The following is a 19,797-nucleotide window of genomic DNA, read 5'->3' as shown; positions in this document are numbered from 1 at the left end:
AATACCACTAAGCTAATTATTAATTTCATGTCTAATTAATGAAAAAATGGTTGATATTATAAATATATTCTACTTGATTGCCAAAAAAAACCCCCTGAAATCTGTTTGAATTAGAAACAGGATTATTATTCTTAACAAACTAAAACCATAAAAAAGTTAATTGCTTGAAATAAATTAAAACAGTAAATGAAATAAAATGTTTCATGTTTTATTTTATAATTATATAAAATTATATATAATTATATAATTTTATAATTAACAACTTTTTCATTTAGTTGAATACTAAAATAACTAAAACTAAATAAACAAAAAAACTAAAAATGTAAAAACTATATTACTAAATTATGAAAACTTTTAACTTAAAATAAAATCAGAAAATATAAATCAAACAGAAATCGAATTCAATATATTAACAAAAACTATGATAGCTTATCACTAATTGAGAGGGAAAATGGTCACTTTATTTTAAGGTTCTCGCTAGTTATTTAGATTAGGGATGTAGAATATGATCATGCAGAATATGTGCTTTTGAAGTACTAATAAACAGCCAAAATGTTAATAATAGGCATGCTAATAAGAAACTCGTTAATAGTGAGTATTGGTCCCTATAGTAAAGTGTCACCGAAAAAACAAACAAACAAAGACCTCATAATATTAGAGGAGGGATGTCTTTTTACGCCTCTCAGCTACTGTTATGTTCTTTTTTGCTTAAATATATGCATAATATTTTTTTATGCGACTAGCTCCAACATGTACTCATAAATTGCACTTCAAGAGAAAACCCTTAAAGGGTTAAATATTTGCCGTAATCTATCCCTTTCATAGTTCGTTTAAAAGTTAGTGCTATAGATGATTTTTTAATGTAGAAAATGTGTTTTTATATCAAAATCTGCATGTGACATTTCAGTGATATTTTGAATGAACAAAAAGCCCCTATTTAAAAAAAGCACAAATGCAAAAAAGGAAAAAAGAAATGCCTCTGCCACATTAAGACACATTTTCAAAGTTTCATTCTAATGTGAGTCATTGAAAGGGGAGCACGGCCAGTAACCTGCACCTCTCTGGGGCCGAGGCACTGCCCCTGTGTATGCAAAAGAGTGAATGACATTGATCTATGCCTCAGAGGGGCCATTCTTCAGACTTTAATACACTGGCAGTGCAGTTAATCTACTGTTGTTTTTCAAATGGTCCCCACCATTGTGAGTGGAAGTGAAAGAGGGGGACAATGGCCCTTCAATGAATCAGACCACAAAGAGAGGGCGTCCCTTTTTAAACAGCTCCTCAAAAATGACGCTTTCAGCCTGGGCATTGATCAAGGGGCTGGCGTAGACATACTGTATAAGTACACACTCTTTCTCTGCCTCTTGCTTTTATCCTCCCAGGCTCCCCTTCAATCTTTGTACAAAGTGACAAAGAAAAGATAAAAAGTCTGATTATTTTTCATAAAATCTAAAATTCAAGTGAGCCAATGAGAGCAGTCTATAGCAAGATATTTTTGATAGATGCAATTTATTCTCAAAAATATGTGGTCTTTATGGTAATTGGAAAAATAAAATAAAATAAAATGTATTTTTAATTATTATCATTAAAAACCCCACCCATAGGACAAAAGCAACAATTATGGCATTCCTTGAAAAAATTCCTGTTCCAATATCCAAATAAAAACTAGGAAACACCTATAAGACTCTGGAAACACCTATAAGACCTATATAATTACTCTTATTAACACACCAGGGGACTAATTACACACACGGTTAGCAACCTTGAAAAAGCACATTCCCAACACCCATCCTTACCACAACGTTAGGTTAGACAACTGGATTTTTTAAACTTCCAAGAACTTCACTTTCTTTTTTTAGTGTTAATTAATAAATCATGCCAGTAAAAATAATTTTCATTCAAATAAAAGTTAGCAGTACTCAACCATCCCCCATTAGCTGTCCCACACTGCTCTTTCAACAATGCCGTGCATCAACGACCTTTCCCATAAAACCACTAGTTCCGCTGACACGAGCCCCATTACTTTACATGTCTTAGTTTAGGATGGTTTCTGGTATTAACGAGAAGTGGAGAGTAGCACAAGGCATTAGAAGGCGCGTATCTCAGTGTTAGAGGCTAGAGTGCCTACCGCCCCACGCTCAATGGATCTCCTAAGAGGCTTGCTGCGAGCTGGGGCTTCTGAATGCACCATTCTGGAACCCAATGGCAAAGGCACCTTGAGCAGGGATTTTCTCTCTGCTGTTCCCTCTAATTCCCACTCTTCTCATTTCCCTGCTCGAGCTGAGACACAAAGCACACTGCCCAACTGAGATGGCCGACTCATTTCATATTTCTGAAAGAGTCGCTTGGCGAAACATTTAAGAGAGGAGATTTGGTGGAGTGTGGCTGAAGGAGTGGTTGTTTGATTGCATTCGGTTCGGAGGGAATGGAAGTCGAAAAATTCAATTCAATATACTCTCAATCTCCAAGTGAACAGGGGGAGCGGGAGAGACAAAAGGAATGGAGGTAAATGGAAGACAAATCTGATTGTGGACTGTGTCACGATTTCACATTCCACTTTCAGTCAGCATCTCGAGCTCTCGTCCAATATCAATCATCCGGGCCATCCTATCAGTTCCTCTCACTTTCTTTTTTGCCGTCTTTCTTGGACGACGATGGCTATATGTCTTCCTAGGATTACCGCTTGCCATGCGCAGGGTGTTTGGTGAGCAGACAGGAAGACGAGGAGTAAAACCTGGATAACGTGATTGAATTTCACAGCAAAAAAGAACATAACAGTAGCTGAGAGGCGTAAAAAGGCAGACATCTCAGTGGCTCCATACAGGGGTGGTGGGAATCTGGATGGGCAGTGGGACAGGATGGGTTGCGATGGGTTTTTATGTGAGCCAGCAGCATAAGTACAGGATTATTGGCTCCAGATTTTGCAAGGATCAATCACAACGCATTTGATATGCATTGCGTAATAATAAATTGAGAAGTGTTATATCATATTACCTGTGCCATTATTCATGAGATTGTACAATGCATTATAAGGTGCATTACAAAGCATAATTAAAGCATTAAAACTACTTTTATAATGCATTATACATAAAGGCTTTAAGTAAAGTGTTACCGAAATTACTTTTACTCAACAAGGATGCATTCAACTGATTAAGGTTAATGTTACAAAAGATTTGCTGTTCTTTTAAACCTTTCTATTCATCAGTTCCCACTATTAAGCAGCACAACTTCAACATTGATAATAATAAGAAATGTTTCTTGAGCAGCAAATCAGCATGTTAGAATGATTTCTGAAGAATCAAGTTACACTGAAGACTGGAGTAATTAATTTTTGTATGTATTTTTATTTATTTTTTCTACGCAGCCTGGAGGAGCATAAACGACTTTCAAAAACATTTTAAATCTTACCAGCCCTAAAGTTTTTAATGGTAGTATATGTCAAAATTAGGTCATAGTATCTAGTTGAATTCATGATATAATCTAGTATCTAGTTTCATATAGATTCGTAGTATCTAGAATCATATAGATTCTAAAAGATACAGGCAGTTTTCATTGTGATAATGTAGTGTGTCTAGGTTCCCCTCCATCTGTTTATCTTCCTCATATTTCAGAGTGGTCATACCACAACCTCAAACCTGATCCATGAACACATTACAAAGATTTCTTGTCTAACAGAGTTGAAGTGACGTAACTGCCACTGCCTATGACATTTCCTGTAAATTTCCGCAAATTAATTTTGATTCTCCCTCTGACCTTACAAAACCAGACAGACAGGCAGCAGTGCTGTACGACCTGGAAACACTTAGTCAGATATGGATCACTTCCTCTGATTTGTCATAAGGAGCAGTAAAACAGTAGAAGCATGAATATAGTCTCTGTGGTTAAGAATAACCACAGTGACAGACTGATGACACCTAATAGAAAAGCACCAAACACATAAATTAAAACCTTTGACATCCTCACTGATCCATGTCTGACTTCCCCTATTTGGCAGAAGGAACGCTCCCTCTCTCTCTCTCAGTTTCTCTCAGACATCTGGATACTGTGTCAGCGCAGCTGCACTCAAGTGGGTTTACACTGAGGCTGCGGGGTCTGCCAAAAGCCAACAGGGTCAGACACCTTCCCCTCCACAAAAGCAATGATCCCAGAGCCCTGGCATCTCCATGTGAGCTATCTCAAGCCAGAGATCCTAACATATCATCTGCTTGGCCTCTCAAGAACCAACTGCTGGGCTGTGACAGGGTTGAGAAAACAAAACATGAGCTGTTGGACCAAGATTTTGAGGATGTGGTGGTTTCAAATGATCTTTGAGTGATCTGGACTTTCCATCCAACATGGCGCCAAATGTTTGACAGCAAAAGAACATTTGAATTTATATTCATGATTGAATTATCAGTTTTTAAATATCTAATTCAGGTCTGACATATGCAGGTCAGAAGTGATGTAATGTTTATTCACTTGTCTAATTAGCATCAGTCACCATAAATGCACAAAAGGGCCAAATGTCCCATGGGGCTCCTTTCAGGGAGAGCCGAATCACTGACATGGCAGAAAAAAATCAGCAGGATCTCTGACACTGCCAGCAAGAGATCTTCTCGATGCTAAAAAGCCTGCCACGAGGCCACTATGGGTCAGCTTTTTCCAAAATGGAGTCATTTTCATTTTGTCTGGGCACAAACGTTTGACTGATTTATATTTCTGCATTTAGCAGATGCTTTTATCAAAAGCAATTTGTCAAAGAGCCAAAAATATTTGTAATATACAAATTCTGATTTGAAACCAAAGTCATGAATACAAATGCTACTAAGTAAAACAGAGCAAATCAAAGGGTCTACAACTTTATTAAATGGTCAAATCACAGAAAGAGTAAGTCATTTGGCAAGTCGAAAGGTGGCGAAGCCAATTTTGCCAGCTAAAAAGTGGCTGAGGAAAAAAGAAAGAGACAGCTGCATTTCAATTATGCAATGATGTCATTTAGTCAGCTTGTGTACATCTGACATACAGTGTTTACTTATCAAAACAAATCATCTTTATTCCAAAATTGAATAACCAAGACAGATTGACCTTATATGGCATTTCACTACATTAAGGTAACATCCAGAGCATTAGCATATGAAGACCACAAGCTCATATCATTTCAGAGGAAAAGCAGGCAGCAGGGCTACGGTGAGCGGTCATATTTTTTACAAGCTCTTGATTGATTAATGTAACTGGTGGAGAGGGGTTCCCAAGAGAGTGTGTGGGATGTTCTCTGATATGCAGCAAATTTTACAAGAAGCAGTGGTGGGCTTGAAAGTGGTGGGAAGAAAAGATCCCAGCCAAAAGCTGAAGTGAGAAATCCATCAGGAATGCACTCTTGTTCTTTTTATCCCCCTCCCTTTGCTCCCAACAGCTGCTGCCATAACTCTACTGTATTTTCCCCCTCTCATTGTTTCAACTATCCACATGGTTGACAAGCTGTCAGGACCAGTGGTGGGCAGAGCCAAAGTCCTGTGAATGCTCTGCAACATTTACATGCACTTTTAAAGTCCAAATTCAGTCAGACTAAAAGAAGCAATTCATCATGTAAACACACTGGTCCAAATGAAGTCGTACCAGTGGGGTTTCTGCAACTACAAGTCTCAGTGTTGTGTGAATGCTACAAAATTCAGAAGTGACGCAAAGGTTTTTAAACCTTCGGATATTCAGTTATGTATGTTCTTACAGAGAAGAATGTAACTCGATTATGAGTTACTTGATTAAAACTGTGAATATAAACATATTTATCATTTGCAATATTGTCTGTCATTTCTCTGGAAGCTGACATTGACATTTGGATTAAAAATTCAAAAAGTCATGGACATGCATGGATAAATCATTCACAATATAAGATCACAATAACATGCATTTAGAAAATCAATAGGGTGAGCTTTCATTTCAAGCCAGCCTTAACAGAAGTAGTGCCATGTTTGCCACCTGATCGCGTTTCTCCGATACGGCTGACAGGAAGAGGCCTGCTGTGTTTTTCTAGCACTTTCTTTGAGACGAGCAGTTGCATTGTTACACGCATCATCAATCAGAGGACCTCAGTTCAGCAGATCTAGTGACACTTTAGAGCTCTATAGACCTCGAAGCACATAGCTGAACTCTTACTGAGCTCTCATTGTGCCATCTACATATCCAACTGAGAGCATCAGTCTTACGGGTACCATCCTTTCATAAGTAAACTTCATAGATGAGCACAATTAAAGGGGTAGGTCACCCCAAAAATGAAAGTTCTGTCATCATTTACTTACCCTCATGTCATTCCAAACCTGTATGACTTGCTTTCTTCAAAAGAAGATACTTAAAAACTAAACGGGTTTCAAACAACATTGGACCCTTTTGACTTCACTTTTACAGTATGTGTGTTCAAGATGACAATTTTGATTTTTAGGTCAACTGTCCTTTTAAGTTTTATATACAGATTGTAGATTCAATAAAACACATTTTGATCTGCATCTCAGTCAACCATGTGTATATCTAGCAACTGCAGAAAGTGCTTTAGTATTTGGCAGTGCCATACCTGTACTCTGGCCTCGGTGAGCTTGGTTCTCTGGGCTAGTTCCTCTCTGGTGTAGATGTCTGGGTAGTGTGTCCTTTCAAAGGCCTTCTCCAGCTCTTCCAGCTGCTCAGCTGTGAAGGTGGTCCGACTGCGTCTCTGCTTCCTCTTCAAGGGCAGGTCCGGTTCAGACTCAATGTCCGAGCCATCATCCATTCGACCTGTCATAGAGGATAGATAATGGTAGAGCTAAGTGTGTTGTGCATGGCGCTAAAAAAGTCACGCACTTACCAGAAAGCTCTCTGGTCACGAATGCTCTCATCATACTGATATGATGTGTGTAAGTGAATGTGGACCAAAAACACGGATGCATTGCAGCATGGTGAGATGGATTCACGTGGCTTTCAAGCGAATATTATTTCAATGCATATCTATTTATATAAGCGAAGCTCTTGTAAATGCAATCCCACATCAGTGCGCATCCCAGCTCGCCCCGAGGCCATAGAGGGAAAAGTGGGGGGAGTTAATCTCCGCAGACCACCTTAGCGATCCTCATACCGGTGCTAAAATGAAACAAAACTGGCACTTTGCAAATAACTCAAGTTTATTTCATTAAATGCCATTTGCGATCTTGCCGTCTTCAAAATAAGAGCGGTGGATTATCTGTCAAATGCAGCCATGTCAACTACAGCATTTCTGTTTAGTGGTTAGCCGAAGAAAAGATGAGAAACAATGAGCCCAAATCTGATCTGATGCAAACCAGAGGTGTGTGGGTGGCAATTCAAGTAGCTTAGTGATGAAACGAAAATGACACATTAGCTTATCCGGGCTGTGCAGAACAGTGACTTTTATACAGGTGTGTATGCACGATGCTGATAACTTTGCAAATAATTGTAGCAAGAATTAATATTAATGACTGTGAACATGAAAGATTGACAAGTATGCTGGCAAAAAAACAAAAACCTCACTAACAATAGAGATTCAAAAAGATCTACCTATGTCCCATTCTTAGTCACATTTCCACATATGACAGGGAAGATCTTACAGCCCATTTTTACCATTTCATTTGAGTTGATTCCTTATTTATTTCCAGTTTGGCTGGCACTGGGCTGATCCTTGAAAATCCCTTCAGCAGCATTGGGGGCCTAGCTCTGCAGACACTGGCCTTAATCCAGGCCATGACTTCCCGCTAAATTGAAGCAACTCTACATTAGTGATGGCTGAACCCTGGATTCTTATTGGCTAATGCTGGTGTGGGCTTCCAAGACTGGCCCCTCTGAATAGGGCTGATTATAGAGGAGCCGAGTGGGGTGCGCTTTGCCTTTCCTTATATGTTAAGGCTGGGTAAAATATATATATATTTTTTTCCCCCACATAATCGCAATCTTCATTTAAAAGATCCTGATATATATATATATATATATGATAAAATCTCAAGATCTTTCATTTACTCAGCACTTATAAAACAAAGATTCTTTATTGGTAGTGATGGCTCCATGAAGGACCTTTAAGATCCACAGAATACCCTTCCATTGCACAAAAGAGGGAAATGGATCTTTAGATTCAAATTTTCTTTACACTAAGAAAAAAAAATGGTTCTGTTAAAGGCTGTTCATTGAAAGGTACTTTGAGGAACCCAAAATGGTACGGCCCGCCTGCCTTAATAAGCAAAGTGGGCATTTGAACTGAAATGGAATCAAATGAATCTGGAATCAAATCAAAATTGAATTGAAACAGGAAATCTGTATTAATGCCTAGCCCTATATACATACAATTCAACAGTGAGCTTCAGAACATACATTCTACACCCTAAGAATTCGATTTTTGCTAGAACAGTACAGTGAGAACTGGTTTTTCAGGCCAGGTGAAACACAAGATGGATTTGAGCGGTAATTCAATGACTTTAAATCTTGTCAACAATGGCAGATCTGTTTACTACCATTCCACACCATAGGGGACAGCAATGAGGTGAGTTTGAGAAACAGAAATGCTCACACAAACTCTTAACGTTTGGCTTCTTTCCCCAAGTTTGAGTTCAAATGATTTTCTTTGTTGGAAGGTTCTAAATTTCAAATTTTTTAAAAAGTATTTTTAATGTTTAAATATGTTATGTTTTTACTTGCCACTATCACCTGACATTGTTTTGGTCACAACAACAAAAGCTAACCAACAGCAACACCAGATTACAGAATGAATCTGTTTGCACGTCTCTATTTGTTTGTTGGACGGTTGGACAGAACGTCCCAAAAATAGCCTCCAAACAAAAGCACAACAATGAAAGAGCCATCAAAGTGGCTTCAACTCCAGGCCAGCTCTGTCTTTTAATTAAACAAGGAATTATGGGATTACAGGGAGGTTCTCATTACAGACCACTTGAGGAGTCCTCTGGTAGATGTCTTTTTGTCTCCTAGAGCTCACACTCAGGAATTCTCGTAGGATTACACATGGCCGTAGGACATGAGGCCGCATTAATTAAATCAATTCCTTTGCCTTCTTTTAAGATTCATTTTGCCAACACTCTCCCCTCATCCCAACATTCTGCAAAAATCATACTGAAGTGTACATATATATTGGAACTCATGTTCTTTAAATCCCTTTGTTGGTTTTGGAGAGATTGTGACAAAGTGATTTGCTTTTGACTTGCCATGACGACCACTTGAGGCCGGTGCAGTGATCTATACTGATCGTTTTTGTGAAAAGTGGCCACCACTTTTATTAAAGACACAACATGGAATTTAGTTGTTCTTCCCTACATGCTGCTAGACATTGAAGGGATTGTTCACCCAAATTTGAAAATTCTGTCACCATAATACCATTTCAAACCTGTAAAGACAATGGACTATATATATATATATATATATATATATATATATATATAACAGATAAACGTCATACAGGTTGAGATAGGAATGAGGGTGAATGAATGATCCTATAATAGAAAAAAAAACTACACTACTTGTTCAAATGTTTGGAGTATGTAAGATGATTTTCAAAAAAATAAGAAGAATTAATGCATGCATTCAATTAATGAAAAGTGCCAGTAAATACATTTATAAAGTTACATCTATTTCAAATAAATGCTGTTCTATTGAACTTTCTATTAATCAAAGGGTCCTGAAAAATGTATCACACGTTCCAATATAAAAATATTAAGCAGTACAACTGCTGTCAACCCTGATAATAATTGTAAATGTTTCTTGAGCAGCAAATCAGCATATTAAAATGATTTCTGAAGGGTCATGTGACACTGAAGACTGAAGTAAAGGCTGCTGAAAATTAAGCTTTGCCATCACAGGCATAAATTACATTTTAAAATATATTTGAAATATTCATTCACAATATTACAGTTTTTACTGTATTTTTTCTTAAGCCTTGGGGAGCATTAGAGACTTTTTTCAAAAACATAAAAAAAAGACCCCAAACTTTTGAACTGCCACAATTATCAAAAAAGATTTGCTTTGAAACAAGAGATAAACGTCTCAGTTTCCCCACATTTTTACCGTCAGGCAATGAAAATCAGGGGGACAAATCTAAGAAACACAATTTGAAAAGCTACAAGCTTGATGCAGTTGCGCCTGCATGACTGATGAGTATTCTGCCACATCCCATTCTGCCCTAGTCACAATAATTACGATGTCATTTAGGTGTCATAACAGACAAACCACAAGCTGCTCCTCAGCCAGCCCTGCAGAGACAGATAAAACCTGAATAAGTTTGACAGCACTCTCCTGCTAAAGGTCAGCATCTCTCGCTCTCCTACTCGCAGTATAATGAGGACAGGATTATGGAAATGAAACAGACGCTGATGCAGATACGTGTCTAAACCTGGACCTCATCTTTGTCTCTGCGAGATCCCACGATTGACATGCTGGGTCCCATCACACGAATGCAACCATGGCAAGTACCCAGATCTGTCGAATGTGCTGCGGCATAAATATAACTGAGTATGACACATTTTGTCTGAGATGGCCTGGAGCAGACAGCAGCGAGAGCTTTTGAATAAAGGTAAATAGAGCAAAAACTGGGTTTTAAAAATAAGAAGAGATCTTAACCAAACCAAAGAACAGGAACATTCCAATTACAATAAGACGACCCTCTTAAATCTATTAAAAAACTGAAGGGACACTGATCAAATGTTTTTATCGTAAAATGTGGGCTTAATTAAAAAATTCCCGGTGAATTTAATTCCTTTATCCATGTAGTCCTCCAGGGCTTGTGGTATTGTTCAGTTTGTTTCAATATGTTTCAAGCAAAAGGATGCTAAAGAAAAAGAAAAAACATGATTTTTGAAGCAAACAAGTTAATCTGACAGCGAGTGAGCGATGTTTTTTTTTCAGGCAAACTCTGACAAGTACTGCGTCCCCAAATCCTATTATTTTTCTGAACTTAAAATTGTCTCTTTGCATCTCATCAGTTATTGAGAGTGAACATACCCCATGGGACAAACCTGATTTGTAGCACTTACACATCAAAGACAGTTAATCAGGAGAGAATTGGCCTAATATATCTTGAATATGGATTTGATTGAAAGCCCATTGGTGAAACTGAACCAGAGGAGTGGCTGTAACACATTCAAACTGATTCACATAGATCTGCTTCATGCAACCAACCTGACTGAGCTTTTTGCTGACAGCTGGGCGTAAAACTCTCCAAGAGCATCTACTCGTCGGACTGTGATTAACCACTACGGGTGAGGAGCGACTAAGGCCAAAGAGGATTCATGACCATCCAACAAATGCCTTTAGACCACTTCCATCACCGATGAGCCTGTGAACAGATGGGATATTCATCATTACGGCCACACTCAGACCTCTCTCTCTGTGTGTTGTCTTTTTATTTTCGTTCCCTCGTTCTCGCTCTCTCTCTTTCCTGCCACAGTCACTGTGTAAAGAGCTAAAGGGCCTGGGGTAAAGTGCTTGTCCACAGCTGCACATTCCACTAAGCTTAGCATGGTAGCAAACATTTACACATTTGTCTTCATCAGAGTTGGCTCTCAAAACAACATTATACTCAGGTTGGGTCTGGTATTCAATGTGGCACACAACTGGCCTCCTTGTTTCTGACATATGCACTCATCTGTGAGACTCCAGATGGATAATAACAGTAAAGGTACAGCAGTACCTTAAATTATTACTGGTTTAGACCATCATTCAAACGTCAATGAATAAACTCTCCTTCAAACATGTCCACACTCTCTGGCCATATGGGTAAAATACTAGCTATATAGATCATTGTACTCCATTATTTTACACATTCATTTGCACTTGATTTCTAACTATTTTTGTGTGAGTTGCAAGGCTATGAAAACTCTAATTTCACATTTTCTGAAGAAAATGAGAGTTGTATGCCAATGCAAAACTTACCTCCACAGTGCAATTTAGTTCTTGGTGGTTATCATCAGTGATGAACTGAAATTTTGGAAACTGAAAATATTCAGCCAAAAAGAAAAAAAATAATGAACCAAAATTGATGGTAGAATAGCAAAGTTTGAGAGGCATCTTGGTGCTGAAAAACATTTTACAATATTCTTAAAAAATAAAGGTTACAAAGGGGGGTTTAACAGCAATGCCATAGAAGAACCATTTTTGGTTCCCCAAAATCATTGAGTTTTTAAAAAACGTTTTTTTTAGTGTGAAATTTGAAATCTAAAGAACCTTTTTCAATATGAAGAACCTTGTGGAATGGAAAGGTTCTTCATGGATCCATAGATGCCAATAAAGTACTTTATTTTTTTAAAAGTGTATGACTGGTTTAATTTATCACTTTTAAATATGACATCTTGAATACCACAAGGAGTACAATCACCCAATTTAAATAAGGAAACTTTATTTCCTAGTTTGATTGTCGAAGTCAAAAGTCTCCATAATATTAACATAAGATAGAGCATAATAGAGATTCTAGTAATTAATTTGGGTTATTCCAAAGATCAATAAATCAAATACCTGACAATGCTGAAAAGTGTGCTAAAACTTTTGAGATATATTTTTTTTAACCAAAATATGAGTCCAATTTTTTTAATTCAACCAAATGCTAGATACAAAACCAAATCGCAGTCTGTGGTAAAACACGTTCAGTTTAGATTTGCTTTCTGCTCCATGTTCATTAATTTCTTTCCATGGGATAAAAGAACACCATTGAAGAAGGGAAAAGGAGGGAAAGTGCTGTAATTTTGGCTCCCACAACAAACAATTAGCCCTCCTTTCTTTTTGTAGCATTCAAAAACATTTGAGAGAAAGAGAGGGAAGATGTGAAGGAGAGGTGATGGGTGATGCTCTTTTATAGGTCTTGTCATGTGCATGAAGGCTCAGTGGGCTTTTTGTCCGCCGTGCCTGTGTGAGAGTGTGCTCACCTTAAACAACAGAGAGACTCAGGGGCCTCCGTGGCCTTTCAGGCCCAACAGAAGACGCACCTTAGGGGGCCATTTAAGCCTGAAAAGAGGCCTGACAACCCTGTGCAGCTCTGTGGGGCATCAATAAATGCTGACATATTGACTCTCTGTGCCCAAGCGCCACTGGAAAATGCTGCCTGAATATGAATCCATTTAAAGGCAGGGAAAAGGGGGCGGCAGTGCAGAGAGACAGCGAGAGGGACACTCTAAGGATGGCTTGTGTCTCTTGGGTTTCAAATGCTCTGGAATGTGATGACTGAAAAAGAGTTTTGACAATGAAACTACAGTATAACTATTGACAGATAGGCTAAAGAATGGAGAAGACAGAATTGGTTAGGATAATAAGACCTACTTTAGACATCACGTTAAAGAAATCGTGTTTTGCTGAAGTTATCAGATCCACACAGAACATGGATGTGAAGATCACATCTGTTCTGCTGTATTAGCTGAATTTCGCTGCAGTGCTATTTAAGAACAACTTCGAAATGGTTCTTAAAATATCTTTAGGCAATTAGGGGGGAAATTCTTTAAAGATATGTGCAGCGCAGTCGATTTGTTAGGAAGTGCTGACTTAACTTGGTCAATGGAAGAGGGAGAGAACTCTAATTCAGTTTCTTAATGCGAGAAGCTGAAAGGCAGGTGTCCGTTTGCTTCATTCTTTCTTTTAATATCGAGTTTTCATTTTCTGGGATTGAGATCTCGCTAATTGAGGTCAAAAGCAATCAGCACCGTGGAAGTTAATCAAATATCTAAAAGGTGGGAAAGATGGAAAATCAGCCATTTAAACTAGCATGCTATAGCTTATTAAACTATAATGTGTGTGTCAGAGAGGAAAAAAGACATGACTATACTTCATCCCTCAGCACATTTTAGTCAGTATGAAAGATTTTACCTGCACCACATAATATACATTATAAGCAGAAAATGTATTTACTCATTCTCATCCCTTTACTAAGTCCTCATGTTGTATCCAACTGATAAAAAAAATGGTGTAGGATTTATGTTGAAACTAGTAAATTTTACAAATAATAACAAAGAAAGGGCAAGTATGACTTTATTCTGTGGAATACAAAAGAAGATATTTTGTCCAATGACAAAATAAATTTTGTTATGCAGTTTTTACCTGTATTGCTCAAAACAAATTTCCCTCATGAGGGACAAATAAAGATTGATTGATTGATTGATTGATTGAAGTCAGTGGGGTACAATATAATTTTTGGTCCATTTTCTTTCAATGTATGAGAAAAACAGCTTAAACATTCTTCAAAATATCTTCATTTGTGTTGCACAGGGAAAAAAAACATAAAGGTTTAAAAAGAGATGAGGGTGAGTAAATGACATTTTCAATTTTTAATTGAAAAATCCTTTAAATGCTCCATATAATAGACATTACAAGCAGCTCTGACACAAAATGCCATTGTTAACATCCCTTGTCTACTCATTGTGTCAAACGGGAAAACATTGGCCTCAGATAAAAGTTTGCTTGCATTACTGCAATAAAGTAAATTGCCAGAAAACTTTATGCTTCTCCATGTGAGGCCTTCCCTGTAAATACTGAGGGTAAAACTGCAGCTGAACTTAATTCCATCCTCACAAAGATGTTTGTGTTATCATGGCTTTATGTCTTAGCAAACTACCATTTATTAAATGCAAAGCCTTTATCCGCTTTTCCCACAGCGGTGGCGTGTGTCTCTTCTCGAGATAAAACAGTTGCGTAAACAAAAAAATGCTGAATGTCAATTTTACCACTGACTTAGCTTATGGGAAATAAATCTTAATATATCAACGTGAGCTTTAAGTGGACAGCCTAGGGCTTAAATACAAATGCCAAAAGTGAAAATAAATAATAATAGAAAAAGGCATAATCTTATTTCCAAAAGAAAAGCAGATAAATAATCAGAGATGAAGAAAAAGTGATTTTAAATGCATCCATATACAGCACTGCTTCTTAAAGAAGAGGTAAGCTTTTCTTTGAGCACTCTGTCAAAACGCAGACCCTATAACATAAACGAGGTGCTCTGATGTCTTTACGTGCCAACGCGGTAAACACAATTTAATGGAGGCCGTTATAACTCAACGTTGCAACCAGAACAGTTGTTTTTAAATGGCAAATCTCATATCAACAGATGCAAAAAACTAAGCAGCCCTTGCTTTTCTATACTGCAGGGTGAGAGAAAAAAAGTCAATGTGGAAAGAGTAGCCTGAAGAGAAACTGACAATGGCTGCATAAATAAACCCATTAGTTAAAAATGTACGACAAGTGCCCTGTTTGAAGCCTGCATGGGGAGAGGGGAGCGGGATAGGCTCCCTCACAGCTGCCTGGCCCCTCTGCAGCTCTCACACTGCCCCGCACATTCACCATTTAAGTTGGTGGAAAAAATCTGAGCAAATATCTGATTTGCAACACTCTAGGAACATGCTTATTGTCTTTGTGCAAGTGCAAAACACACACATAAATAAAGCTAATGAAGAATCTCGGGGTGAGGCTGCTAAAGAGCATAAAATGGGAAATTTTATGGCCATAAGTAGCGTGGGCTGATGGTGATTTTTAAGCCATTGGACCATGTTGTTCGGCTCTAATCATAGGACTGATGTGGAGCAATTGCCCTCCTCACTTAATTACTGTTACCTATTATATGGGCCATGCTTCTTTAGTCAACAAAACTGGGCAGGATTTTAAGGGTATTTTTATAACTGCAGCATGTTATGGAAATGCCACCTGTTATTCCTAATCATGGTCTTCACATATTGATAATCTAACTTCCACCATGAGAAACTGAGGGTTAAAAGCCTTTTATACTACTGTGCTGACTTTATATCGTGTGCCAAACATCCAGTGAACAATCATAGTTAAGTTCAAATGACTAATTTATTGCAGAGAGATTCATCAACTAGTTAGCGGATATTAAATTACACTGATGTAAACAAAGTTATGCAGTGAAGGCTTAAATCAATTTTCACTATCAATTCTGTTACATCTTATCCATTAAATACAAACTGCACAAAACACTAAATCTGCTACAGCTTATCATTAGTGTAACTTGCTAAAATCACAGCAGTAATGATGAAACCATGGAAATTACTTGTTTGTACACGTACTCCGTTTCTCAAAGACATGTTTTTGGAGCTGGCAATGTGAAAGCCATTCAGGAAAAAGTACATTTTCAGCCAAAACTAAACTGCTTTTATTCATGTCTAAACAGAGTTGACATTGTGAACCGGAGGAGAGTGCAATTATACTTCTCATGCCAGAAAGACAGACAGCAATGCATGCTTCTTCATCTTTCACTAGCCTCTTTATGGGTCCTCAATAAATAACTCATTATGGACTTGAATACATAACATGATATGATGCTTGTTTAAAGGGACAAGTAAAAAGGCTACTTGAAAATGACACAGAGAAGACAAGCAGATGTTATAAATGAATGCAAGCATAAAACAGAAAAAGGTACTTAGTTTTTTTTAATAGCCATAAATGAAAATAAATGTAAAATGTAAATAAAAAAAGTTTTTTATGGCTCATCAATAAGCATTTGAAAATAAAGTCATACAACTTATTTTTGGTTTTCATTTTATAGTTTAGTTTATTTAGTTAGTTTAGTTTATATTTTTCCTATATTTTAGCACTATTTAACCAGATATGGCATAAAAAGTTGAAATATTAAACATACCGCCTGTCTACATTTTGAAAACTTTAAACCTTTACATGGAAGCCCTGTAAATCCTATTGGCTGCATTAAGACAAAATTCAAACCCTACAAACAGGCAATTTCAAGTCATTCACTTGGAAAATGCTCTGTTTAAAACGTCAAAAGGAGGGGGACTCTTTTCTTTTGCTCTTAGATTACCATATTTCTCTCGGGCTTGTGACACCTGCAGCCCACTGAGGGCGTGCAGAACATAGGACTTTACTTCAAACAGCCCAAAGGCTGTGGGTTTGGGTATTGACTGGGATTGAGCTCGTCTGGCTTGGACCCTCCTACCGCAGATGTACATTAATGCAGGAAAAATACAAATCTGGGCAGCAGAGAGAAAGGCAGTTCCTTTTAACATGCTGTTGTCTAGCTTGATCGTGTCAGTTTGAGGGAGCCCATTCAAAGGTATTCATGCATCTGCCTTTGAGGAACAATGGCAGCTAGTTTATAAACTGTCTCTTTTGGCTGCCTAAAGGCTTTAGACGCCATTGTTTTGCTCCTCTTAATAAACTTTTGGAGGAGTTCATCAACTAGCCTGAATAGCCAACGCAGAGAGGCCAGAGACACAAAATAACAGACGGTTGGCTTTTCCCTTTTCTTTCTCCCTTTTGAAGTGACTATCTTTAAATCAGGAAAGAGGGCTGTCAGACACCGGAATAATTTTTGCTCAAACAAAAAAAGCAAACGGCCGAAGGAACAAAAGTTAATTCACAGAAGAATGGAGGACTTGACTCTTTAAATGAAACTAATAAAGGTGCACCTTGAAACATAGTCTTAACTCTTCAACATCACATGGTAGATTTGTTCCTACAATAATTAATGAGCTAAAGGATAATTAATGGTCTCAGTTATGCAAATCTTGATGGGATTTTAGTCAGAGCAGCTTAAATTCAAGTACGCTATTTTATTTCAAACTTTTTGTCTTTCAGGTCAACTAAAAACAAATAATACATAGCCTAGTGTACAATAACAGACTTCAGGGCTGAAAAATATTACATCGAAAGAGACATAAACATGCTTTTAAATTTCATTTATGCACAATAAAAAAAGTAAGAAGATAAATTATTATTTAAAACAAATAAACACAAATTATGGCCAATATAGGCTATGTCAAGGTCCATTTTCAAATGCTACTCTCCACAGAGCCCATTGCATTAATTTTGTCTACTCGGTGACCCTACAATGATAGTATTTATTTAGGGTATTTGTACACGGACACCTGCAGTGAATAAACACTACCTGAGCAAATTCTCATTTGCACAGACACTTATGTGGACCGATACTCAACATTTGTGCTCGAAATGTTATAAGATCTATCGGCAAAAGGTTACTTTTCCTTTGGTCTGTTTATGAGTGCCCTGAACCACGTTTGGCACTCCTGCTTTGTGGAAGGATTCCCTTTTGTTTGCTGATCAGTCTCCCATTGGGTCTCCAGACAGGATTCTTGGCATTTGTCGGCAAAAATGAAAGCAGGATTAAGGAATGGCTACTGAACACTCCATGGTAAAGGAGTGGGCAGCAATTCCCCCGATTCAACCCCCCTCTTCCACTTTGGTAACTCCTCTTTTCGTATATTTGTATTCCCAAAGAGGCCATTAAAGCTGGTTTGAAAGCGATACGAACAATAAGATCAAAATCAACAAGTCTAGTCGTATGTTGAACGTTTGCTAGTCTTTGCTTGTTTCTTTAAATTGAACACCATGGGCCAATTAAAGCAAACATATAGGCATATAAATGGCCATTTTGTGCTTTATTCCGTAGTATTTCCTATATCTTTTCTGTATTATGAAATATGTCGCTGGTAGTAAAAAAAATAGTCGTTCTATTTTTATTCGATACATTCTTGATATTATTTTATAGGCTATATATTGCTATAAAACGTTAGGTTATAATGCCACATAGCCTACACGTTGCGTCAGAAATTTTATTTTAAAAAATGGTTCGCAAACAAAACGTTTAACCGATTTCCATCTTAAATGGTCATTTTAGCGTCTCTTTGGACCTATGGACGAAACATCCACGTCTTTATATAGGCTAGGGTCACCAAGAGTTTCGTGCTCTTCCAATTAACCTAGCTATTTAGGGCAACATACAGAACTAAAGCGATGGCGAGTCCAGGGCATCAAAAACACTTTTGTGACATTACATAGGAAGCCCGGAGGCCAATACTTTTATTGGTGTCAGCAGGAGTTTTCCCTAGTCGTTTGTTCGTTTTGTTCTTCTGGTCCAACAGGATGCCCCCCACTCTGCATAGCGCAAATCTCGGTAAATGACATGGATTTTTGACCAACTAATTGTTTGATTTCCCAAAACATCCCGACTTATGAATTTCAGCAAATGAAATGAGAGATTGTCCCTTTAACCAAAAAAAAAAAAACAGCACATATTACTATGCACTCGCATAGTAATATGTGCACTGAGATAGTCCTTGTCCCACATGGCAAGAAATACTTTAATTAATAGACAGGCCGTCTTTAAAGCAGCACTGGCAGCCTGTAATATGATGAACTCCCATTGTCGTGGTGTCACCACAAATGTTTCCGATAAGAAAACGCACCCAAGGATCAAAGACTATAAGCCTCTCAATTTCCTCCAGACGCCTCTACTTTTCTGCACCTACTTTCTATTTTTTTTTCCTCCTCTCTCCCTTAAACATCTGAAACACACAAAATCCTCTTCATTGCATCTATTGGATCCGCCCCAGGTTAACAGGTCAGCAAAGCTGTTGAAAATAATTGCATATTAATATTCTGTTCAAGAGGATTTACATAATCTTTCTATATTTTAAAAATGATTAACGTCTAATGTCATTCTGACTCTGATGACACGCTTTTTAGACACATTTAGTCGAATATTTACGGCTATTTTTGTATCCGATAAAATATTATTTAGATAAATATTAAACAATCCACATACAACGATATAGCCTACAAAAATATTCTGTCAAAACTAATTCCAAGAGAGCAATGTAAGAATTTATAAAAGAAAAGCTGTCAAAAGATGTAAATAAAAACAGAAGGGCACTACTGAATTCGACATTCGATTCGTTCCACGAATTAGGGACCTGGATTTGGCGCAGGCCTAGTTTTTGTATGAACTTCATCCTGGGTGAACGTTTCCTCAGCAAAGTGCAGGACTGAAGTTAACCAGCATGTAATTCAGTTACACTGCAAATGTTTTACAAAGCAACGCCG

The 19,797-nt window shown here is 37.7% G+C and overlaps 1 protein-coding gene across 1 annotated transcript in view; it reads right to left on the bottom strand.

Moving 5' to 3' along the window:
* The window catches only part of pax7b (paired box 7b), a 50,813-nt gene that overhangs the window by 24,808 nt on the left and 6,208 nt on the right, over positions 1-19,797 (bottom strand). The window contains 2 exon segments of the mRNA XM_079401355.1: positions 6,545-6,743; positions 6,745-6,790. Of these exon segments, the coding sequence (XP_079257481.1) occupies positions 6,545-6,743; positions 6,745-6,790 (245 nt within the window).

This window comes from Barbus barbus, assembly GCF_936440315.1.
Source record: "Barbus barbus genome assembly, chromosome: 40".
Lineage (NCBI taxonomy): Eukaryota > Metazoa > Chordata > Actinopteri > Cypriniformes > Cyprinidae > Barbus > Barbus barbus.
Note: the sequence above shows the minus strand (reverse complement) of the source record. Positions and strands in the feature narration are given on the sequence as shown.